This window comes from Cavia porcellus, unplaced genomic scaffold, assembly GCF_034190915.1.
Source record: "Cavia porcellus strain 051 isolate PalLab524CR breed Dunkin Hartley unplaced genomic scaffold, mCavPor4.1 scaffold_30, whole genome shotgun sequence".
In the NCBI taxonomy this organism is placed as follows: Eukaryota; Metazoa; Chordata; class Mammalia; order Rodentia; family Caviidae; genus Cavia; species Cavia porcellus.
In genome coordinates, this window is record NW_026947513.1 from 29,803,722 (window position 1) to 29,823,295 (window position 19,574).

General features: G+C 36.3%; 2 protein-coding genes across 25 annotated transcripts in view; one reads left to right on the plus strand and one right to left on the minus strand.

Annotated features, from left to right (window-relative positions):
• Fip1l1 (factor interacting with PAPOLA and CPSF1) overlaps positions 1-6,760 on the plus strand; it is a 78,116-nt gene extending 71,356 nt beyond the window's left edge. For all 18 annotated transcript variants that reach the window (XM_063240436.1, XM_063240431.1, XM_063240432.1 and 15 more), the window contains 2 exons: positions 2,560-2,697; positions 3,398-6,760. In XM_063240436.1, coding sequence (XP_063096506.1) covers positions 2,560-2,697; positions 3,398-3,545 — 286 coding nt within the window. In that variant the 3' untranslated portion in view covers positions 3,546-6,760. The remainder of the gene's footprint in view (positions 1-2,559; positions 2,698-3,397) is intronic.
• Lnx1 (ligand of numb-protein X 1) overlaps positions 2,687-19,574 on the minus strand; it is a 112,614-nt gene continuing 95,726 nt past the window's right edge. For all 7 annotated transcript variants that reach the window (XM_063240429.1, XM_063240426.1, XM_063240427.1 and 4 more), the window contains 4 exons: positions 17,435-17,612; positions 15,089-15,317; positions 5,247-5,405; positions 2,687-5,004 (listed from right to left, as the gene is read on the minus strand). In XM_063240429.1, the coding sequence (XP_063096499.1) occupies positions 4,869-5,004; positions 5,247-5,405; positions 15,089-15,317; positions 17,435-17,612 (702 nt within the window). In that variant the 3' untranslated portion in view covers positions 2,687-4,868. The remainder of the gene's footprint in view (positions 5,005-5,246; positions 5,406-15,088; positions 15,318-17,434; positions 17,613-19,574) is intronic.

Here is a 19,574-nt window from a genome sequence, read left to right on the forward strand (position 1 = left end):
CATTTATATATGAAACATTATGGTACTTTTAAGCTGACTAGAACTTTCTCCTTGCTAGACATAAGAAAAAACAGCAAAGGAATTAACCTTTTTCTCCCTTTGTGGCCTAATAGTATGACTTATACATATTAGACCCTTACTAAAATGTTATTGACCAAGTAAGTGTGTGTACATGTGGGTGGCAGAATGCCTGAGCATATGCTTTTCTTTTCCTTTGGTTTTTTTTTTTGCATAGTGGGACATGTGCAGTTGACTTCAGCTGCGTAAATGCATGATTCTGTTAAATTTAGTAGAATTTCTTTTCAGAAAGTTTAATTATTTCTAATGTCTTTCAAAAGGATATATTTGAGATAGCACTATTATCTCTGGCATGTACGTTTATAAGTAAACAGTACAAAACAACAGAAAGACAACTGAAATAAATTGCTTTGATAGTGCTCATAAGTCATATTTCCATAATACACAGTAATTTTAATTTGAGGCTGAATTCTCTGACTCTTCTATTTACATATGTTCACAGGTATTACTGAATTTTTATTGAAACTTTAAAGTGTAAATAGTTAAATCATACTTTTCAGATTGCTGAACTGTAGGACATTAGGAACCAATGTTTACCTAAATTTAAAAGTTAAAAGGCAGAAAGGTGGGGGAGAATTTTGTGTATTCCAAATTATCTTAGGGGACAAAAGTTGTACTCTGAAAAAATGTAAGTGTAATAAAGGCTGTTTATTTCTAAAGACTGACAGAAATGTCTAAAAAGCACTATGGTATGTAGAATGTGTTGGATTACAAATTACAGGGTCATTGTTTTGAAAATTACAGACTAGTTTAACATCTGTTTTTTAGGGAGCATAATTGTGGGGCTGAAACAAGGCTGGTCTCTCTAGAATGTTTGAAATGAGTACTAATGGTTTCCAGGCCCACAGAAACCTTTGTGCTATAGCCACTTGTCAGAAAAGGGATAGATGGAAGAAAGTTTATATTTTGTGTGCAGAACTGTTTCTTTCATCATCTGTCATCACTGGCTAACTTTAGAGTTTGAAGGCCTCAAAGCTAGTAAGTCTTTTTTATGGTAAGAGTGACAAGGGTTAAAAGTGACAAATTGTGAGATAATTTGCCTTTAATTATTTTTTATGTAAATCTAGTTGAAATCATTCCTAAAAGAGCCTCAGTTTTCAAGAGCTAATTGTAATGCTGTATTGTTTCTGAAAAGTTAAGCATTACATTTACTAATGACTGTCCGTTGAGCACCTACTGTGTATCAAGTACTTTTGTGTTATCAATTCTACAGAAAAACATTATTGCCAGTTTCACAGACGTGATAAAACTACAGCTTAGAGAGCTTAAATAAGTAGTCTGGATCACTCATCAGGACGTGATCTGGGTATGCTCTGTCCATATCCTACCTGTTGCACTGGGTTGCTTGCCATGGCACATTGTCTTAGATAACATGCTTCCAGCTTCCAAACACAAAGCCCATGTTTATAGTGCGGAAAAAAGATGTGGATGTACACATGTGCATATATACGTTTATATATGTTAATGCATCTTCTGTTTTTATAAAACATTTAAAAAGTGTAGAATAGGTAATTTGGACAGCTGTATGATTTAGCATTAAACATACCTTTATTGAATCATTTCTTTAGGTAAGGGAACACAAGTTGGCCTCTTCTTTTCTGTGGCTTATATTCATCTGAGCTGGTGCTCCCACAAACTTTTTAAAACATTTTGATGCTTCATGGAAATTATTAATAATTTACATTAAATAATTTCTAAAAATCAGAGCTCTTTAGCACACAGCATTTTAGAAGATTTGTATTTATTCTAAATGAGAATGCTGATAATTAGGTTGTACAAAGTATTAGTGAAAGAAGCTGCAGCTTATATTGATGAATTTTTCATGCATTTGAAATTTTTAGCCATGTGTCATGCCTCCTGCTCCATATTCACAGAAACAGATATAAAATGTCAGAATGCAGATAAGTCCAGGCTTTGTGCATTCTGTTATGGAGTTTATTACAGAAGTTGGTTTGATAGCTCTATTTTATGTTTACACCTCTGCATTAAACGAGGTACTCTTTCTGTAATTGATAAGCCAGATAATTAAGAATCTTTATCTGCTTTCTCCCTTGTAGCCATTGTGAGCCATATATTTTTAACATCTTCATTTTGTGTCTAAGAATTTACAAATAAGAATTTTGGTTAGAAATTTGAGATACACAAGTATGCTTTTAATATTTAAAAGAAGCAAAAGCAAATGAGATTGCTGATTATAATTTTAATCAGCTACAGGTCCCATTGTTTGAAGAAATAAGGCATTGTTATATGAAATCTCTATGTTATAACTATGGAAAGCACAGAACAGATATAGCATGAAGTATAGTTACATAGATCTGACACTAATTTGTGACTCAGTTAACTTTCATACTAACAAGCAGACCTAGCTATCCACTAGATGCTAACATCCAGGCTTCTGTTGGACTTACGATCTCTTCCTTTACAGTTTGCAGTCATTTAATAGTCTAGGTGTCAAGAAAATGTATTGCATTTCCATTGCAGTGATGAAGAGCGATACAGATACAGGGAATATGCAGAAAGAGGCTATGAGCGTCACAGAGCAAGTCGAGAAAAGGAGGAGCGACATAGAGAAAGACGGCACAGGGAGAAGGAAGAAACCAGACATAAGTCATCTCGCAGGTTTGTACTTTAATAAAATAGTGATTCATTTTGAAGCCAGAAATTGATTTAACTTCAGGATGTAAAAGCAAACATTTTCAAACAGCCAGTAGAACATGTGTTTCCAATTGGAAGATTCAGAATAATATGTTAATAGTTGGTTCCTCATGAGCTTCAGCAATGAATTTTTAAGTCTAACAAGATTATCCCAAAACCAAAATTAGCATGGAATAAAAATAATATGAGAGTGTTTGGCTTAGTACACTATCTCATTGGGAGAGAGAGGATTTTAGTGTATGTGAGCAAATCCTTAATAGTAAATATTATTAAACAAAGCAATGTTTGTTTTAAAGAAACTACATAGGGCTGGTAGTGCCTCCTCTCCTGAAGAAAAAGCCATTAACTTTTAATGCTTATTGCTTGTGGGAAGGCAGTCCCATAAAATAGAATTTCCTGTTCTGATTAAGTACTTCAATTTCTGTTTTACAGTAAATGGGCTCTGGTAATCTGGGATAATACTGGTAGACTTGATCCTATGGTTATGTAATCTCTGCATAAAAGTCTGATAAAGACTGATTATTTCTAAAATGTGTTCATGAGAAAAAAGAATGGGTTGGATTATCTTCAACACAGTTACACTGAGAAATCACATAGAGGGGGGTTTCGATCACTAATTGAATATTTAAACATTTTGAAACAACACACTTTTTTCTCTCCTCAGTAATAGTAGACGTCGCCATGAAAGTGAAGAAGGAGACAGTCACAGAAGGCACAAGCATAAAAAATCTAAAAGAAGCAAAGAAGGAAAAGAAGCTGGCAGTGAGCCCGCCCCTGAACAGGAAAACACTGAAGCTACACCTGCGGAATAGGCAGTTTGCCTGCTGTGTATATTAGGACCAGAAATAGATACTATAAATCTCATTATTTTTCTGGATAATGTTTAAGAAATTTACCTTTAATCTTGTTCTATCAGTATGAATAGTTAACTTTTTTTCCAAAATAAATTGAATTTTTCATGTTAAGTTAAAATCTTTGTTTTGTAATATTTAAAAAATAAAAAGACAGCATTGACTACATCCAAGAAAGTAACATGAATGTATCACTTCGCAGGGGACTAGGAGAGCTGTATTAAGCTGTGTACATACACCGTGTCTGATGCAGGTCAAGGACTGCTTGGCCAGGTTATTTTTGTTAAACACCAGTTTCAGAAAAAGCTATATTGCAAAAGGCATCACAAGCGCCCTCTCAAGCTGTGAGATTAAACTAGTCTTTCTTATTACTGCTATGGCATTCTTCTTTTTGATACTATAATATTTGATAGCAGATTTTCAGTGTGCTAAATTTGGGTCCATGGTGAAACTAAATGGGGAACTTTTATATCAAAACAGTAGAATCTATAAGGTATTTGGGTGGCCTCTGAAGTGCCCTATATGTAATTGCAGACAGACATCATTCTGACACAAACTTGAACTGCCTCATGGCCATATATAGCTGGGCCAGGGTCAAGCTCATTTGACCTTTCTTGATGTGTTTTCCAAGGCTCACTGATGTGGAGTTTTTATATAGTTACTGACTATATTGTGAATAAAAATAAATTTTGTGACAAGAGCTTTGGGTTAGTCATTCTTACAGAAACTGAGAAAATACAAGGTTATAACTATTTTTAGGAATAACCCTTGGAGTCATTATATGTCAGTGATGGTAACAGATAACATGGTGTTTGAAAGAATGAATTACTAGGATCTTCAATTGGTGGTGAGAACTAAACAGTTAAAATCACATTCAAAAAAGACATAATTTTTGAAAAATATTTATTTCTCAGTTGATGAACATTTCTCAGCATTATCTCCATACTTTACATTTAAAATTCTTATTGTGGATTCTTGCAGAACTCACTAAAATTTAAATTGATGATTTGATTGGGGCATAGAAATCAGTTTTACTTATTCAGTGGCTTTTTATTAAATACAAAAATTTAAACTTAAAAGTTATGGAGTAATGAGAAATCTTCCATACTGAATAAAAACCATTAATAGTTTTTATTTTTTGAGAACAGTCTGAGGTAAAACTGGTCTTCATCAGGTCATACTTTTCTTGACATTTTTAAATAAGCTTTATAAAAATTGACAATATAATTGTTTCACTGTAGCTGATTTGTGATTATTCTTTTTTTCTGAGACCAATCGGTGACTTTATAAAAAAGTGCCAGGCCAAGAAACTATAGTGAGAGTAATTCTTCCTTTAATTTCTTTGAGCATCCTTGTCAAGAAAGCATGCATCATGCCTGATGTACTTCTCCCATTCACAGCAAGAAGAATGTCACCACATCTTAAAAAAAAAAGTCAAGATATGTGATTAGTATCTTCATTTTAAATTCACTACAATGCTAAAAGTGTTGGGAGTTGCAATACAGGGCCAAGAGGATGTGTAATTCTGTATTTCTTAGAAGACAAAATGATACACAGTTTTAATTTCTACACCCCCGACCCTGAAAGTAAATCTATGCCTTATTTCAAGTGGGGCCAAGCTTTAGGAATATAGGTTTTGTGTTAGGTAATCCTTATCATTACCTGATTCTTCCATCTTTGTATGCTGGTGTTCCTTCAACAATGGATTTGATAAAAAAAGGTTTGTTCCCATTGTTTTCTTCATAACCTCCTACAATGCGGAAGCCCAGAGTTCCAGCTATGTTTCTTCGTAACACAACATCTTTACGGTTATATAAGTACCTGAAATAAAAGAATCCGTATATATGCACAGTTACCTATTAGTTCATTATTGTGACTTCATCTCCCATTCCGTTTATTGGTTACTTTCTTGAAGCCAAGTAGCATCGAACAGGTCCCATTTAAAACTGTATCATAGCCTAGTAACTTTTATGCTGTTAGCCAGCTTGTAATTAGTCCTCATCGCTGAGCACTCTTAAAAGTGACATTACCAGGGCTGGGGATTTAGTTCAGTGGCATAAGCGCCTGCCTTGCAAGTGTGTGGTCGTGAGTTTGATCCCTGGTACCGATTTAAAAAAAAAAAAAAAAGTGACATTACCTGTTACGTTTGGTCTGTATGTTTATTAAGAAAATAATCATCAAAATGACTTCAAAATGACCTAATCTTTGAGGATTTATATTAACAATAAAGTTAGGTATGCCTCAATGCTTATTGATAAACCAAATTGTTCTTATAGATACCATATTTTTATTTGGGGATATAATTTTAATACACGTAAAAACCCTTTGACTAGGTGATTAATCTCAGTAAAGAAAAGTTAAGCCTAAGCTAATTAATGAAGTAGGAGTTTTGATCTGTGAAAGTATTAGTTTATACTAACATAAGCTGAGACAAGGTGCAGTCAGAGTAAATGAGAGCTGAGGGACATTTGTCAGAAGAACACGTGGGAGGAAAAACAATAGCATAAACTGAATTGGGGTTTACAAAAGGAGAGAAGGAAAAATGATAGCTCTTCTGTAAATAAGTAGAATCCTCAACTAAAATAGAAAAAAATTCAAGAAGTTCCTTTACTATTCAGTAGCCTTGGGATCAGTGTTCACATATGTACAGGCTAAGTGCACACTGTTGCAGCTGTTAAAAAGATGGGAGCTGGATTTCTCTCTAAGATCCCCTTGTCTACTGTATATTTATCTATCTGTAGTCCAGGAACTGGTCTGATAAAATCCCATTTTCACATTGGTGAAAATCAACATAGGATATTCTGTTCATAAACTGTACCTTAATATTAACTTTTTTGACAACCAATAAAATGTCTTGTGAAATGTTAACTGATAAAGTTTACTACATTTGCTACTGATGTTCATCAATGAAACATGACTTTGCAAAATGTTGCTCTCATTCGAAGTAAAACTAAGCTGTGGTTTTATTTCACTGAAATAGCAAAAGATGTGAATAAATTTCATCAAGTGAAAATGCTGTATTTTTTCATTGTAAAATGTTTGCCTGCTATACCTCACAATAAACCTTGATTTCAGTAGTCAAGTGGACACTATGGTCTCTTGGATATCACATTGTACGTAACAGTAGCCAACTGAGTGTTGACCAAACATCAAAGCATTAAATCTCTACCTTGGAAGTTGTGTGCCTGATTTTTTGGAGAAAAGAAGTAATTGGATATTCTTATCCAAAGTCATGATCAAGTATGTCTAAACTTTTCCCAATTGTGATTCTTAAAGATACATAAATAGGTGCATACAGCATACTTGAAGCTGCAGTATTTTCCCATTCTTTTGAACATTGATTGTGCTTTTAGTTTTTTGGACCTTGACACTAGTGAATGTTTTATTTCGTGTAGACAAGGCTTTTAAACCATTTAAAACTTTCATATTCCAGTAAAAAAGATTTCAACTTAGTCCTAAATGTGTCTTATTTTCCTGTGTTCATATTAGAAGGTATTTACTTGGGTCATCTTTCAGATGTTTCAATGTGTACTGTGTCCAAGGAACTTGGGTTTATTAGCAAACAAAACACACCCCCGCTTTCCTGCACCTTCTGTATAAGTAGGTATGAGTGTTTTAATTTATTAAGAGTGCTTTCCTTTAGTTGTGCTATGTGTTTACCTGTAATCATGGTTCTACTTGCAGTAGATAACTTTTTCCAGTAATAGAAAAACTAGCCTTGTCAAAGATGTTCTTGAGGGGGCTGGGGATTTAGCTCAGCGGCATAAGCGCCTGCCTTGCAAGCAGGTAGTCGTGAGTTCGATCCCCGGTACCGATAAAAAGGAAAAAGACAAAAAAAAAAAAAAAAAAAAAAAAATGTTCTTGAAAACAAAACAAAACAAAAATTTAAAGCAATGCCAGTAAGCTCAGGATTTTAAGTATGAAAGAAAGATACTTTAACTTGAAAGTTTTTTGTCAGTTCTAGCCAGTTACAGTGATTTATCTTTAAAAAGTATAGTCAAATATAAGCTGTCAATGATGATTATGGAATCATGAATTTCTTTTGTCAGTTTTCTTCTCTGAAAATCATGCTTAACAAATGTAAAATTTTGGTGGTAATTCTTTCAGATGTGCAGTATCAGACTTACCACCTACTCACTGATCATTGTTAAATTACATCATAAACAATGTATGGAATCTGTTCTTCCAGGCCTCTTTTGTTTTGCAGTTTGATCTTACTGGCCATTGAAAAATGTGGATTTTTGTGCAGCAGGTATTAAGTGGTGAAAATACTGAAGATAATCTAGCAGATTAGCAAATTTGGTTAATCCAGTTTACAATGTCAAAAGTTGGAACTAAACTAGTCCCCTGTTTTGCAGAAAAAAATAAAGGTTTGATCCATGGCCCAAGCATTTTTGACAAAATTTATCTTTATTAACCCTCTTACTCAGGCTGCAGTAAGTTCTTGACTTTAGTTTCCGTATCACATACTAACCTACTGCACAGCTTGTACTGTGTCCTCAAGTGCATTGTTCAGGTCAGCTGACATTGCTTCTCATGGCAGGTTTTCTCAAAGGAAGGAACACTATATAGCATGTATGAATTCTGGTGCACATTCTTTAATGTTGGTAATCACTTTTCTAGTCACTGCAACATTCTCCTACCTCAAACATAAACATTCTTTTTGTTGACAGTGTAAATTTTCATAGTTTTTTTATGATTGCAAACTACCATAGTTGTCAAAAAAGTTACAAAAAATTTTATTATCATAAGCATGTGTGATTATTAAATAATTTTCCAGCATTATATTAACTACCTTTGATCAATTTTGATGAAAAATATGTTGCTGGCCTTATCTAAGGTGATTTTCCATATTATTAGTAATTGTTTCCCAGTAAATGTTAGTCTTCATAAATTCTGAGCAATGTATACATAGATTTTTAAGTCTGGCAACTCAAAATACCACCTCATTAAAGAAGTCTACAAAATGTTTGTACCTGACATCCTGCTGTGTGCTCCTGGTGATTCTTTGATGTAATGCTCTTTCAAAAAAATTACCTTTTTAAATTTATTTGTATATAAGTGGCATTTATTACATAGCTTCATAAGCCAACACTGTTTTGTTTTCTGTGTCTTTTGTTTTTTTGAGACAAAGTCTCACTATGCAATTCAGGCTGGCTTTGAGCCCATTTTGTAGCCCAGGCTGATCTTGAACTCACAATGATCCTCCTGCCTCAACCTCCTGAGTGCTGGGATTACAGATGTGTGCCACCACGCCCAGCTGCCAGCATTTCTTTCAAATAAAGGATTTTTATCACATCGACAATTCCAGTTACAAAAATAAAGCTCCACAGATGAGTAAAAGAAGTATTAACTTTTTATCTTCATTTTAAAAAACTTATTTAAAATTATTTCCTTTATCATGTGTTTTTAGAAAATGTAGATCTTAAAAATCCAGTGAAACATGATTTACTTTACTAATTTGCTGATAACATTACAATACTTATTTAAAGTAGAGTTGATTAAAATTTTTAATGATTGAGAAAAATTAATTTTAAAAAGTCAAATTTTTATACATACTCTGGTCACAGCTGAAAAATTAATCATAAAAATAATAGCCATGGACAGGTGGAATCCTACTGCATAACTAGTAAGCAGTTTGTACAACATAAAACTCAGCAAGAAAGTTCTACCTATCCTGTTCAGCAAGATTCTTTCACCATTCGATGTCTGAATAATGCACCTGTGTTAAATTGTTACAAAACTTAGTCTCAATTCCTGTACTTTATTCAGACCAATAATATACAGCTTGTAGATCAGCAGTAGTCTATTAGCCGTTGTGCTAGACAAGTGTTGAAGATGTATAATGAGAGAAATATTACACATTTTTTAAAAAAGTAATTATTTTAAAAAAAGCTTTAGACTAAGATTCTTCCTAAGCAAGAGGCTACAATTAAAATTCCCTTTTGGATAAATTTTGTTGCACTATTTTCCCATCCTCATGGTCCTTGTCTGTATCATTACCAACACTGACTACTCCAAATCTCCTTCCCAAGCATTCCACTCTGTTCCCCCCCATCTGTCCAGATCATCTCCTTCATGCTCCATCCTAATAGGTTTTTTTATTCCATCTCGACAGCATGACTTCTGTCAGGTGATTCTGAAAGACTTCTAAAGCGAGGACATTTAGTCCATGAACTAGTAGTCCACGAGACTAGTAAGAAGTAGCCAGCTGTGTGAAGCATGGCAGAGTATTCTAGGCAGAGAGAGCCTAGAATTTTTTTAATTTAGTACAAAAGAATATTAACTAAAAAGGACTTCACTTTAGAAGACAGCAGCAGAAGGAAGTAACCTATGCTACAGGTAATTGAAAACAGGCCCAGATTTGATATCCTAACGTCTCTTCTAATAGTTTTCTCATTGTATCGACCTACAGCTTTTTATTCTTAAAATTGTACACAAATACTTTATACCAATCTATAATCAAGCACATATTAAAATATTTTGGTGTCTGGAGATGGAGCTCAGAACGTGTTCTTAGTATTATGAAGCCCTAGTTTCAGTTCCCAGCTATCTAGCTAATGTATCCTTAAGAAACACCATCTTCTTAGTGGGTCCACCTTTATTTCCTGCTGTCCATGTTCCCTTGTCATCTACTATATTCCAGATCATATAGATTATGCAACCTTGATTCTCCTCTATGCGAATCAGGGAGCTAGAGGATCCTGTGACCCTAAGTCACAGCAAGGAAGCAGTGACTCAGAACCAGGAAAAGACTTGGTTTCCCTGTACTGTGGTTTACAAAATGCATTTAAAGCCTGAGCATCTACATTTTATATTTTGTATTACTGAAACATATTTGACATTTCCTTGCATGTATTTCTATCACATCAATTTCAAGTGAGAACTGAGCTTTCATACTTTCAAATGACTGAGCTAGTGCCCCAGAACATACTGTTATTCTTCAGTAATTTCATCAAATGAATAAACTAGAAATTATTACTTTATAAAATAAATTACAACTAGATATTCTAATAGGTACATGGGAAACATGCCAAAATAAATCCAAATTATAGGAGAAAGGAGGAAAGAAGGAAGGGAAAATAAGTTTATGTCTATTAATGTAAGCAACCCTTTTGAAGGTAACTATGTAATATTACAACCATTGTCAAATCCCTATCATCATGTTTTGTGAACCTATAGGTTATTGTATTGGGTTTGTTATTTGTTATTTGTCTCTTTTGCTTTTTGTTTTTCATTTCTTTATCTTAAGTTAAAAAATAAATTCAAATTAAAAACCACAAGGTTATGGTGTGGCTATTCCTGGCACGTCTTTGAGCCCCTAGTCAGCGTCCACTTCCTCCATTTCCTTTTCCTCCTACCCTCCTGGTGCCTATCTACTTGTCTGGTCTCTCTCCCTTCATTCACAGGGTCTTCACAAACTGTTTTGCTGTTCCAGAATTATGCCAAGTTCATTTCTACCATAAGATTTTTGTGTGAACTAATTTCCCTGCCTGTAATCTCTGCCATGCTTCATAATAGCTAGCCATCTGCTATTCAGTTCATGGACTAAATATGTTCTCTTCAGAATTCTTTCTTAGTCACCTAGACAACATTTGGCATCCAGTCTAGATGGAATCAGAAACCTGTTGCAATGGGGCACTGAGTAAGTGATCTGGAAATAAGGGAGGTGGTGATCAGAGTGGAATGCTTAGAAATGGCATTTGGGTGGAGTAATTAGAGTAATTAAAGACAGGACCATAATGATGGGAAATACTACAAAAAACAAGAAGGCCATGGTATGTCCATTGTCTCAATCCATCATTAGGTCTTTGGTGATAATGATGAGTATAACTTTATGGCAAGTGTAAAGAAGAGAAGTTAGATTTATTGAGTGAATAAAAAGTAGATAAAGCAAGTCACTCATCTAGAAGTTGCTGGCTAGAAGAAAGATAAGCTGGAGGGTTAACAAAAGCTTAGAACTGTTCAGCTTGGGAGGAACTTGAACATACTGCATTAGTGAGAAAATAAAACAAAAGGAGACATAAAGATCACAGAAGGGAGGGAGATGACCTCTAAAAGGGTGGACAAGAAAAGAATTAGAATGTCACTATTACGACAAGGACTCCTCTTTCATGGTCCCAGAAGGGAAAGAGAAAGGACTGGGTATGAAATCAGATAAAGAAGATGATGTGTAATCCAAAGGATTTTAGTTTGTGAAGTACAACTTGAACTTATTTGCTGGGAAGAAGATCATAGGTACGGATATTAGACGCTTAAATTGCACAGAATATGTGGGACACAGGTGCAGAGAATGGGCTAATGAGAAATGACCTAGCTAGCATACTTGGTCATCATTTTACCTCCCTCAAAGGTGGTGATCATGAATTTAAAGGATGTCAGTTATTTGATTTTCACCAGGAGAGTCCCAAGAAATAAACTTGCGATACCAAGACAACCACAGCAACACAACTAAAAGACACTCATGAAACAGTCCTTCCAGATCTGCTACAGAAAGTGGCAAGGGTCATGGGACAGCTATAGCAAACAGGTATATTTTCAGGAAAATTAATGGCAATTTCTCTTTTTGTATAATAAAAATTTTTAAATTTAAATATTGACTATTTTTGGATCACTCCTCATAGGTACACTAGGGATAGGTGTTAAACACTTTCAGAATACTTGCCCTTAACATGCTTTGCCTTGATTTGGGTTTCGATTGACTATGACTTATAGTCATATGGGAAATGTGACAGGGAAAATGACAAGGAATTTGATGCCTAAGTGGTAAGAATGACAAAAGCTGTACATACTGATGGCTATATGAAACACTCAGTGAATGACAAAATCTGTCTTAGACTCCAGAATTTGCTTTATGATAGAGAAAGAAAGAAATTATTAAAACTAAATATAGGTTTATCATCTTCTTGGGAAGCTTTCCAAACTTACAAACAGTGGATGAAATCTTAACGCTTCAAAACAAGACTTTCTGGTTCAAATTTCAGCCCTGTCAACTAGCTAGTCATGTAATTTTGGGTAAACTACTTTAGCTTCCTATCTTTACTGCTGGCACACTATTAGTACCTAAATCAATGAATCAACGTGAGTTTTAAATGAGTAAAAAGTGTGAAGAATAAATAAAGCTCTTTGATGACTTTTTGACACATAGAAAGAGCTATATAAGCATTAGCTGCTGTGCTAATATTGACACTGTCATTACCCCATAGAACAAGTGGACCTGATAGTGTTCCTCTCTTATAGTGAAAGTGTGAAATTATTTTGGCATAGATATCAACTTCCTTGCAATTTATTGTAGACTGTCCTGATTATAATGTTTTAAGACTTTCAGGAAAGTAAACAGTTAATTTCTCGGGCATGAGGAGAAATGAGTTCCTGGGTATTTCTATCATACTAATCTAGGTGATGGCATGTTTTGAAAGATTTCCAGATGTGAAACATGGGCCCCAAAAGCCAACAAATAGTAAAGAAGAAATTCTTTACTTCCAGAGTCACACTCTGTTGAATGGCAGCTGATAATTTGCACAGCTGGGAGACAATGTCTGGAGTGCTCCCCTGTCCTACAATCTACTGTTGACAAATGCGGTATTGTAGTGCACATCCGACTTGGCCTTGACTTTTTCTTATGCTACCACTCCCATTGTCGGACACCCACTGGCTGAGAGCAGGCACTCCAGCAGGTTTGCAAATGCTGTTCCCTTTGCATATATTCTTTCTATGTGTTGTACCGCGTCTCACACATCATTAACTTGATTGCTAGAGAACCTTAGTTAATTGGCTGGATCACATTAGGAACAACAGGTTCCCTCAAAACATGGTAAGTGAAAAAAAGAAAGTGTAGATTTGGAGCTTGAAACTTCCACGCCTGTGTGTTTTTTACATCTATTTGTGATCTAAATCTCCGGTATTTTAAGTACAGTTACTTTGGCCGTGGTATGACAAATAGGATGAAATTCCTCACAGCATCATTCACGTCAAGTGAACAGAGACATTTAAACCAGTGGTGCTGCATCAGTGAGGGAAGAAACCATGGTATCAGGGGTTTTTGGCAGTCAGGACTTAGAGACACAGGTCGATCCCCCAGCCCATGAGGACTGAAGCAGGTTTAGGATAGAGGACTCACGTCCTGAGACTATCCTGAGAGCCTAGATAACAGCATGACTGAGTAATAAGTGCTTACAAAAAGTGCTCGGGCAGACAGACTTCTAGCTTCAAAATTGCAGAATGAAACCTGTATTTTACCTTCTGCTACCCTAAAAGGAACTAGGAAACCCAAAAACATAAATGCGAACTCCATTGTAATCAAGCTGAAGAGTCACCTTGTATGAAGGAGGGTGTCAAGAAAGCCAGTACAGCCCTGGGGTCTAAGGTGGATGGCTTTCTCATAGAACACCAGAAATAGGAGGCTGGCTGTCCACAGAGAAGAAAGGCATGTATGAAATGATGTGCTGCAATTTATTTAACCAGTTCCAACCGGCAAAAGACACTACAGTATTGCAGTGACTATCATGATACCCAAAATATAGTCTTAGATTTCTTTTTCAAAAAAAGTGTGATGCATAAGCATGCATATGCTACCATTGTAGGATTTTTTTTTTAATGTACTGATTTTAAAAATAACTTAAAAAGGAATCTAGATCAGTTTATATTTGAGACAGGGATATTTTAAACTAAAAAAAAAAAAAAAAAAAAAAAGAAAGAACACATTCAAGAAAAATCTTCTAAATCCAAATAACTCTCTTTTAGTCATTTAATCCTTGGAAGTTCCAGTATTTAACATTTAAGTCATACACTGAAGATAAGTAAGGTAATCTTCCAAAGGCCAGTAGTATATACTCTGATGCAAATGAGCAAACACCAGTTTATCTGGCCTTTGAATCCTTAATTTGTATAATTTCCATTTAGAGGAACTGTCCTTGAAGTCATTTTAGTTTAATACTGTACCACAGGGTTCCAGTTATATCTCACTAAAATGACAACCCAGCTTCTTCCAAAAGAACCTTTCAGGAGCAGGCACTAATGACAGATGACCAGAGACACACTCTTATCCTTTGGGTGAAGGCAAGGTGTTTGGGTACTGCTTAATGTAGAGCCATGGCCAACCCACAACTGCAGAGGCAAAGTCACAGTTGCCTTCTTACAAGCTCCGCAGACTGTCACTAGCAGACTAAGCAAAGGTGAAACTTGCCTGGGCAGCGCAGCTCAGTTCCTGAGTGCTGGATCTCTGCCCCTTCTGTCTTTCAGCTGGGCTCTTTGCTTCAAGAGCAGCCTATACAGCTGTACGTGACAGCTCCTAACTATGAATGTCGAAAAGTATTTCCACATCCAAATTTTCATTCCTGCCCTGGGATTTTTTATATGCATTTTCATTTACCAATGGGAAGACAAACTGAGCCTCATTAGGATGCTAGCTAGTGTCATGAATCAACCTAAGCATCAAAGTGATTTAAGAAATGCAGTCATCTCCTCCCACGCCCCATGGGAACATCATGTTGGTTGGGACTCACTGTGTTAATTCCAGCCACGTGACCCAGGATGGGGACCAGACGTCAGGCGGGCTCATATTGTAGATGCAGTCTAGGGCTTCTGGGCCGTTGCAGTTTTCCTGGGGCACGTGCTCTTCAACTTCCAAGGCTTTAAGTACCACTGAGGACGACGAGCTTTTCAATAAGGCAACTGCCTCACTCCGGGTGACCCCTGTGAGTTCAACTCCATTCACATTCAACAAAATGTCACCTGATGGCCAGAGAAGCAAAGCCATCCTTAGAGAGTGTGAACAGGAACTACTGCTTGAAGTTCAGAGGGGCAGGGACCAGCTGGGACGTGGGGATGCTGAGAGGGCAAAGTGCACGTTATTAGCCCCTGGCACTGACACAAGGCTGACTCCTCACACGGCAGGTGGAGAACAGTGAGAGTATTTCTAGCTGCTCCTAAGTCTTCTTCGGGGGTTTCTAAAGCATACCTACCAGTGTTTGGCTCTCATCTAAAAAAATAATGATGACAAAAAAGCCTTTTCGTTACTTAAAAGCTACTCTTCCATTCTTTGTTTCCTATATTTTAGTACAAAGAGATAGCACTTAGCAAAAGCACTTGCACAGAACCTAGCTGGTACTAAGCACCCAAAAATACAGACAAAGACTGAAGAAAAAACTACCCATGCAGGGCTGGAGATATGGCTCAGTGGTACAGTGCCTGTCCGGCAAGCATAAGGTCGTGAGTTTGATTCCCAGTTTAAAAAAAAGAACTATCCATGTGGATGTCTAGCAGGAATTCAGATTTATGAGAAATGAGCCTGGACCTGTGCCTTCAGGTTGCTGCAAAGAATCAGCTGTTCATGGCATTTCTATTCTGTGCATAGTTAAGCACCTACAAGTGGCACAACTGTTTCCATACGTCATATGCTGCAGTCTACTAGCTTATATTCTCTTGTTAAGTCATTTCTTGTTGTACCTCAGCATCCTTTACCCAGGTACTTGCGAAAAGCAAGAGAAATTAAAATGCACACATCCCTACCCTGATTTCTATCCTCCTATTTTCTCTCCTGTTTTTCTGCCTCCTTTGACATCATCATTTTCACACAGGATAACAATACTAGGAGAAAAAGGACAGGCGTGAAAAGAAAAACCTGGACTTCTTGCTGACTCAGGAAAGAAGCACCCTTTGGTTGGCTGGCTATATCTTTTATACCCATCCCCCTGTGGTTCATCAGCTTAGGAAGATATACTTTAGAATATAAATATTTATTATATATGTGTTTAGATATGTTTAAATTGGTATTATGTTTGTGATACATAATAATTATAGTCATCCTGGGAAACTGGTAACTAACTATACGTATTTTATCTCTTGAACTATAATCTTTTAAGAGACATGATTGTTCATCCACTTAAACTACTCCTTGAGATATACTGATACTAGTAAGGATACATACTTCTAGAGGTAAATTGGACACCATATTCCTTCACTTTAGATAGCCCAGAAAATGCATGATTTAAAGAGTGGAACACTTTTCACCAATGGTAAATTACCCAGCCTGGTATTTTACTTAATATCCAGTTATGGTTGATACATTGTGTCAACTTGAGAAGTTTAAAAATTTAACTAAGGACTCAGCAGGAAGCCAGGGTTCTTACTTTGTAAATATCCTCAGCCTGTGCAAGAGGAGGGCACAGAGACATGGGGTAGGGTGGGAGTGGGGGTGGTGCTGAGGGTGAGGGGGTGGGCAGGGTGCCCTGCATACAATATAAGGGAGAGAAGATGCCTGTTCTCCCTTCTTTTTGCTCTGGCTGCTGCCTTGTGTTGCTCCTGTTCCAGGCCACCCTGCCTTGCAGCCAGCTGATTATGAACTGAAACCTCCGAAAAGTGTAAGCTAAATAAACCTTCCTTCCTTAATTCTGGATGTTTGGTATTTGGTCCCAGCAATGAGAGAAAAGTAACCAACACATCCAGTGAGTCAAAATCTGTCAACCATATTTTTGCCTAGTCAACCCACAAAATGAAACAGCTGATAAATTAATCACTGGATCAACCCAGCAAACAACTAGTTAGAATGACTAGAACCAAATTATGCTACAGATGCAAACTGCTCATAACTGTAAGAGCTCCCTATTAATATCTTGGGAAGCCTGAAGGTTCCAGCTTCAGTATCAGGCAAGCTGGCTTACATCATCCCACTTGAACTAAGAGGACTAAAACCTGTTCTATCAACTAGCCTCAAACTAATTACAGTCAGTGGGTAACAGATGTTCTGACTGCCTCACTCTCTTAATTCTAGAAACAGTTACCTAACAAACAACCTGCTAATTCCTCTCAATACTCTAACATTTCAGTACTATAATTCTATTTCTTTTTACCTGTTTTTATTCTTCCATCTCTGCTTATGATTCCTCCTGGCTCAATGCTGATGACATAGATAGGCAAGTCCCATTCCCTAGGTGAGGTTCCCCCTGCAACGGTCATGCCAAGAGATTCGCTGGGGTCTTTTCGGACACTTACCAACTTCTCATGACAGACAGCTGCAGAACAGAAGGGCTGAAGACACACAAAAACATGGCACATGGATTCACAATTGGGTTTTTTACATGCAAAAAATGACCAACATTGCATAAACTGTATAAATTACATCACATAGTGCTCGTTGATATCACAGAGAAATACACAGAGAAGAATCATCATTTTTTCCTCTTCCCAAAATAGAGGTGCATTACCCCAAACTCTATAGGCCAACTTGGAAAAAGTTTATACTTCAAAATGGAAGAATAAAAGCAGAGTAACAGGTTGGAGACCACGGGAAAGATCTGAAACATACAAACTGAACTGTGTCCAGAATTTCTCAGGTGAGTCTCCTATTCTTGATGCTAGTGAATCAACACATTAAAAAATTCTCTTCTTTCAGGAATATCAGGAATTTTTCCAAGGTCAAATGAAGTGCCCCTATTTTACACTTCCTTGAGTGTTTACCAAACAGACTTACCTTTGCTAAACAAAGAGACGTTTACCTGAGGACCAGGGCTCAATATAGTGACTGCAGTACCTCAAATAAGAAAGGAATTTGCCCATGTGTACTGTGTCTCTGATGGCCACTTACTGCAGACCCACCAAAAAGAGCCGCATGCTATTGACAGAAGACTCAAGCCCTTCTGTAAATCCTTTACACCCAGTTTTGTCCACCTTAGGATGGAGAATAGTGTGCCGGAGGCATACTACCTACTTTTTAGACCTCATAATGTTCCCTGATGCTTAATAACAACTTGCAATGAAATAGTTCATACTTATTTAAAAATATAATAGGAAACCATTAATTATCACTAAAATCACATAAAATATTTATTTTAATATTTCCTTTGAACTTTTAAAATAGAACATGTCAGACATCTAAAAAAGTATAAGGAATAATATCATAATCTACTTATGCACCTAGCCACTTCAACATCAGAAACACATGTTCTAACTATGATTGAAGTGCTTCTGTGACTTCACTTACCACTTTCTCTCCCACAGAGGTAACCACTCACCTAAACATGGTGCCTGTTATATCTTCACTTTTCAACTGGATAAAAGGTTTTCTATTCCACAAATCCTGACTTGCCTTATTTTTTGAGTCATTTAAACTGTTATTTGCAAAATGCCACAAACAAACAAAACCTTGGTCAAAACATAAAACACTAAAGCAAAAAACTACTTTAAATATGCTACTTTTTATAAATACAGGCATTTCAGAATGCAACTAGAACCACATGGCCAGAGGGTATGACAGTGCTAGGGCACTTGCTTAGCACGTGTGAGGCTTTGGGTTTTATCCCCAGAACCCCCCCCCCAAATAATAATAATAATAAAATAAAATAATCACATGGTGGCAGATAAAAGTATAAATGACAAGAATTACAGCTTCCCAGCAGGCCAGTGTATGTTTCCAGGAATTCTTACACAGCGGGTTACAGCAAAGATGTGACCAGATCCTCCTGGCCTTTCCATGACTCACCCTGGGTAAGTGGAAGGAATTAAAAACCAGTGTGGTGGAGGCCTCATTTCAAAAAAATTTAATAAACTAAAATGTAACATTCTGCTTCATCCTACTAAGATTAATTAGATTAAAAACTTCAAACTAATACACTAGTTTTCCATTAACAGAGATTGTCAGTTTAAGCATGTTAGTGATATTTATTAGCAAGAAGACACTGCGGAGTCCGTATCTATAAAACATTTTAGCAGGATGTACTTGATCTGTCTAGATTGCTTATTACAAATAAACATGGACTTTATGGATTTATGGGACATAGCTGGCCGAAAAATGATGAGGAGGGTGTAATATTGTAGATTGTATTTAACAGTGTATAAACGAGTGATGTTCCAAAATTAAAATTTTGAGAGTTGTTTCTGCACACATTTCACAAAAAATCAACTTGTGGAATACTGTGAAAGGAAAGGGGCCTGTCTTATTCTTTGCTGCAAGAAAAACTGGCTACCTATAAGATTATTTTTTAGTTACAAGTG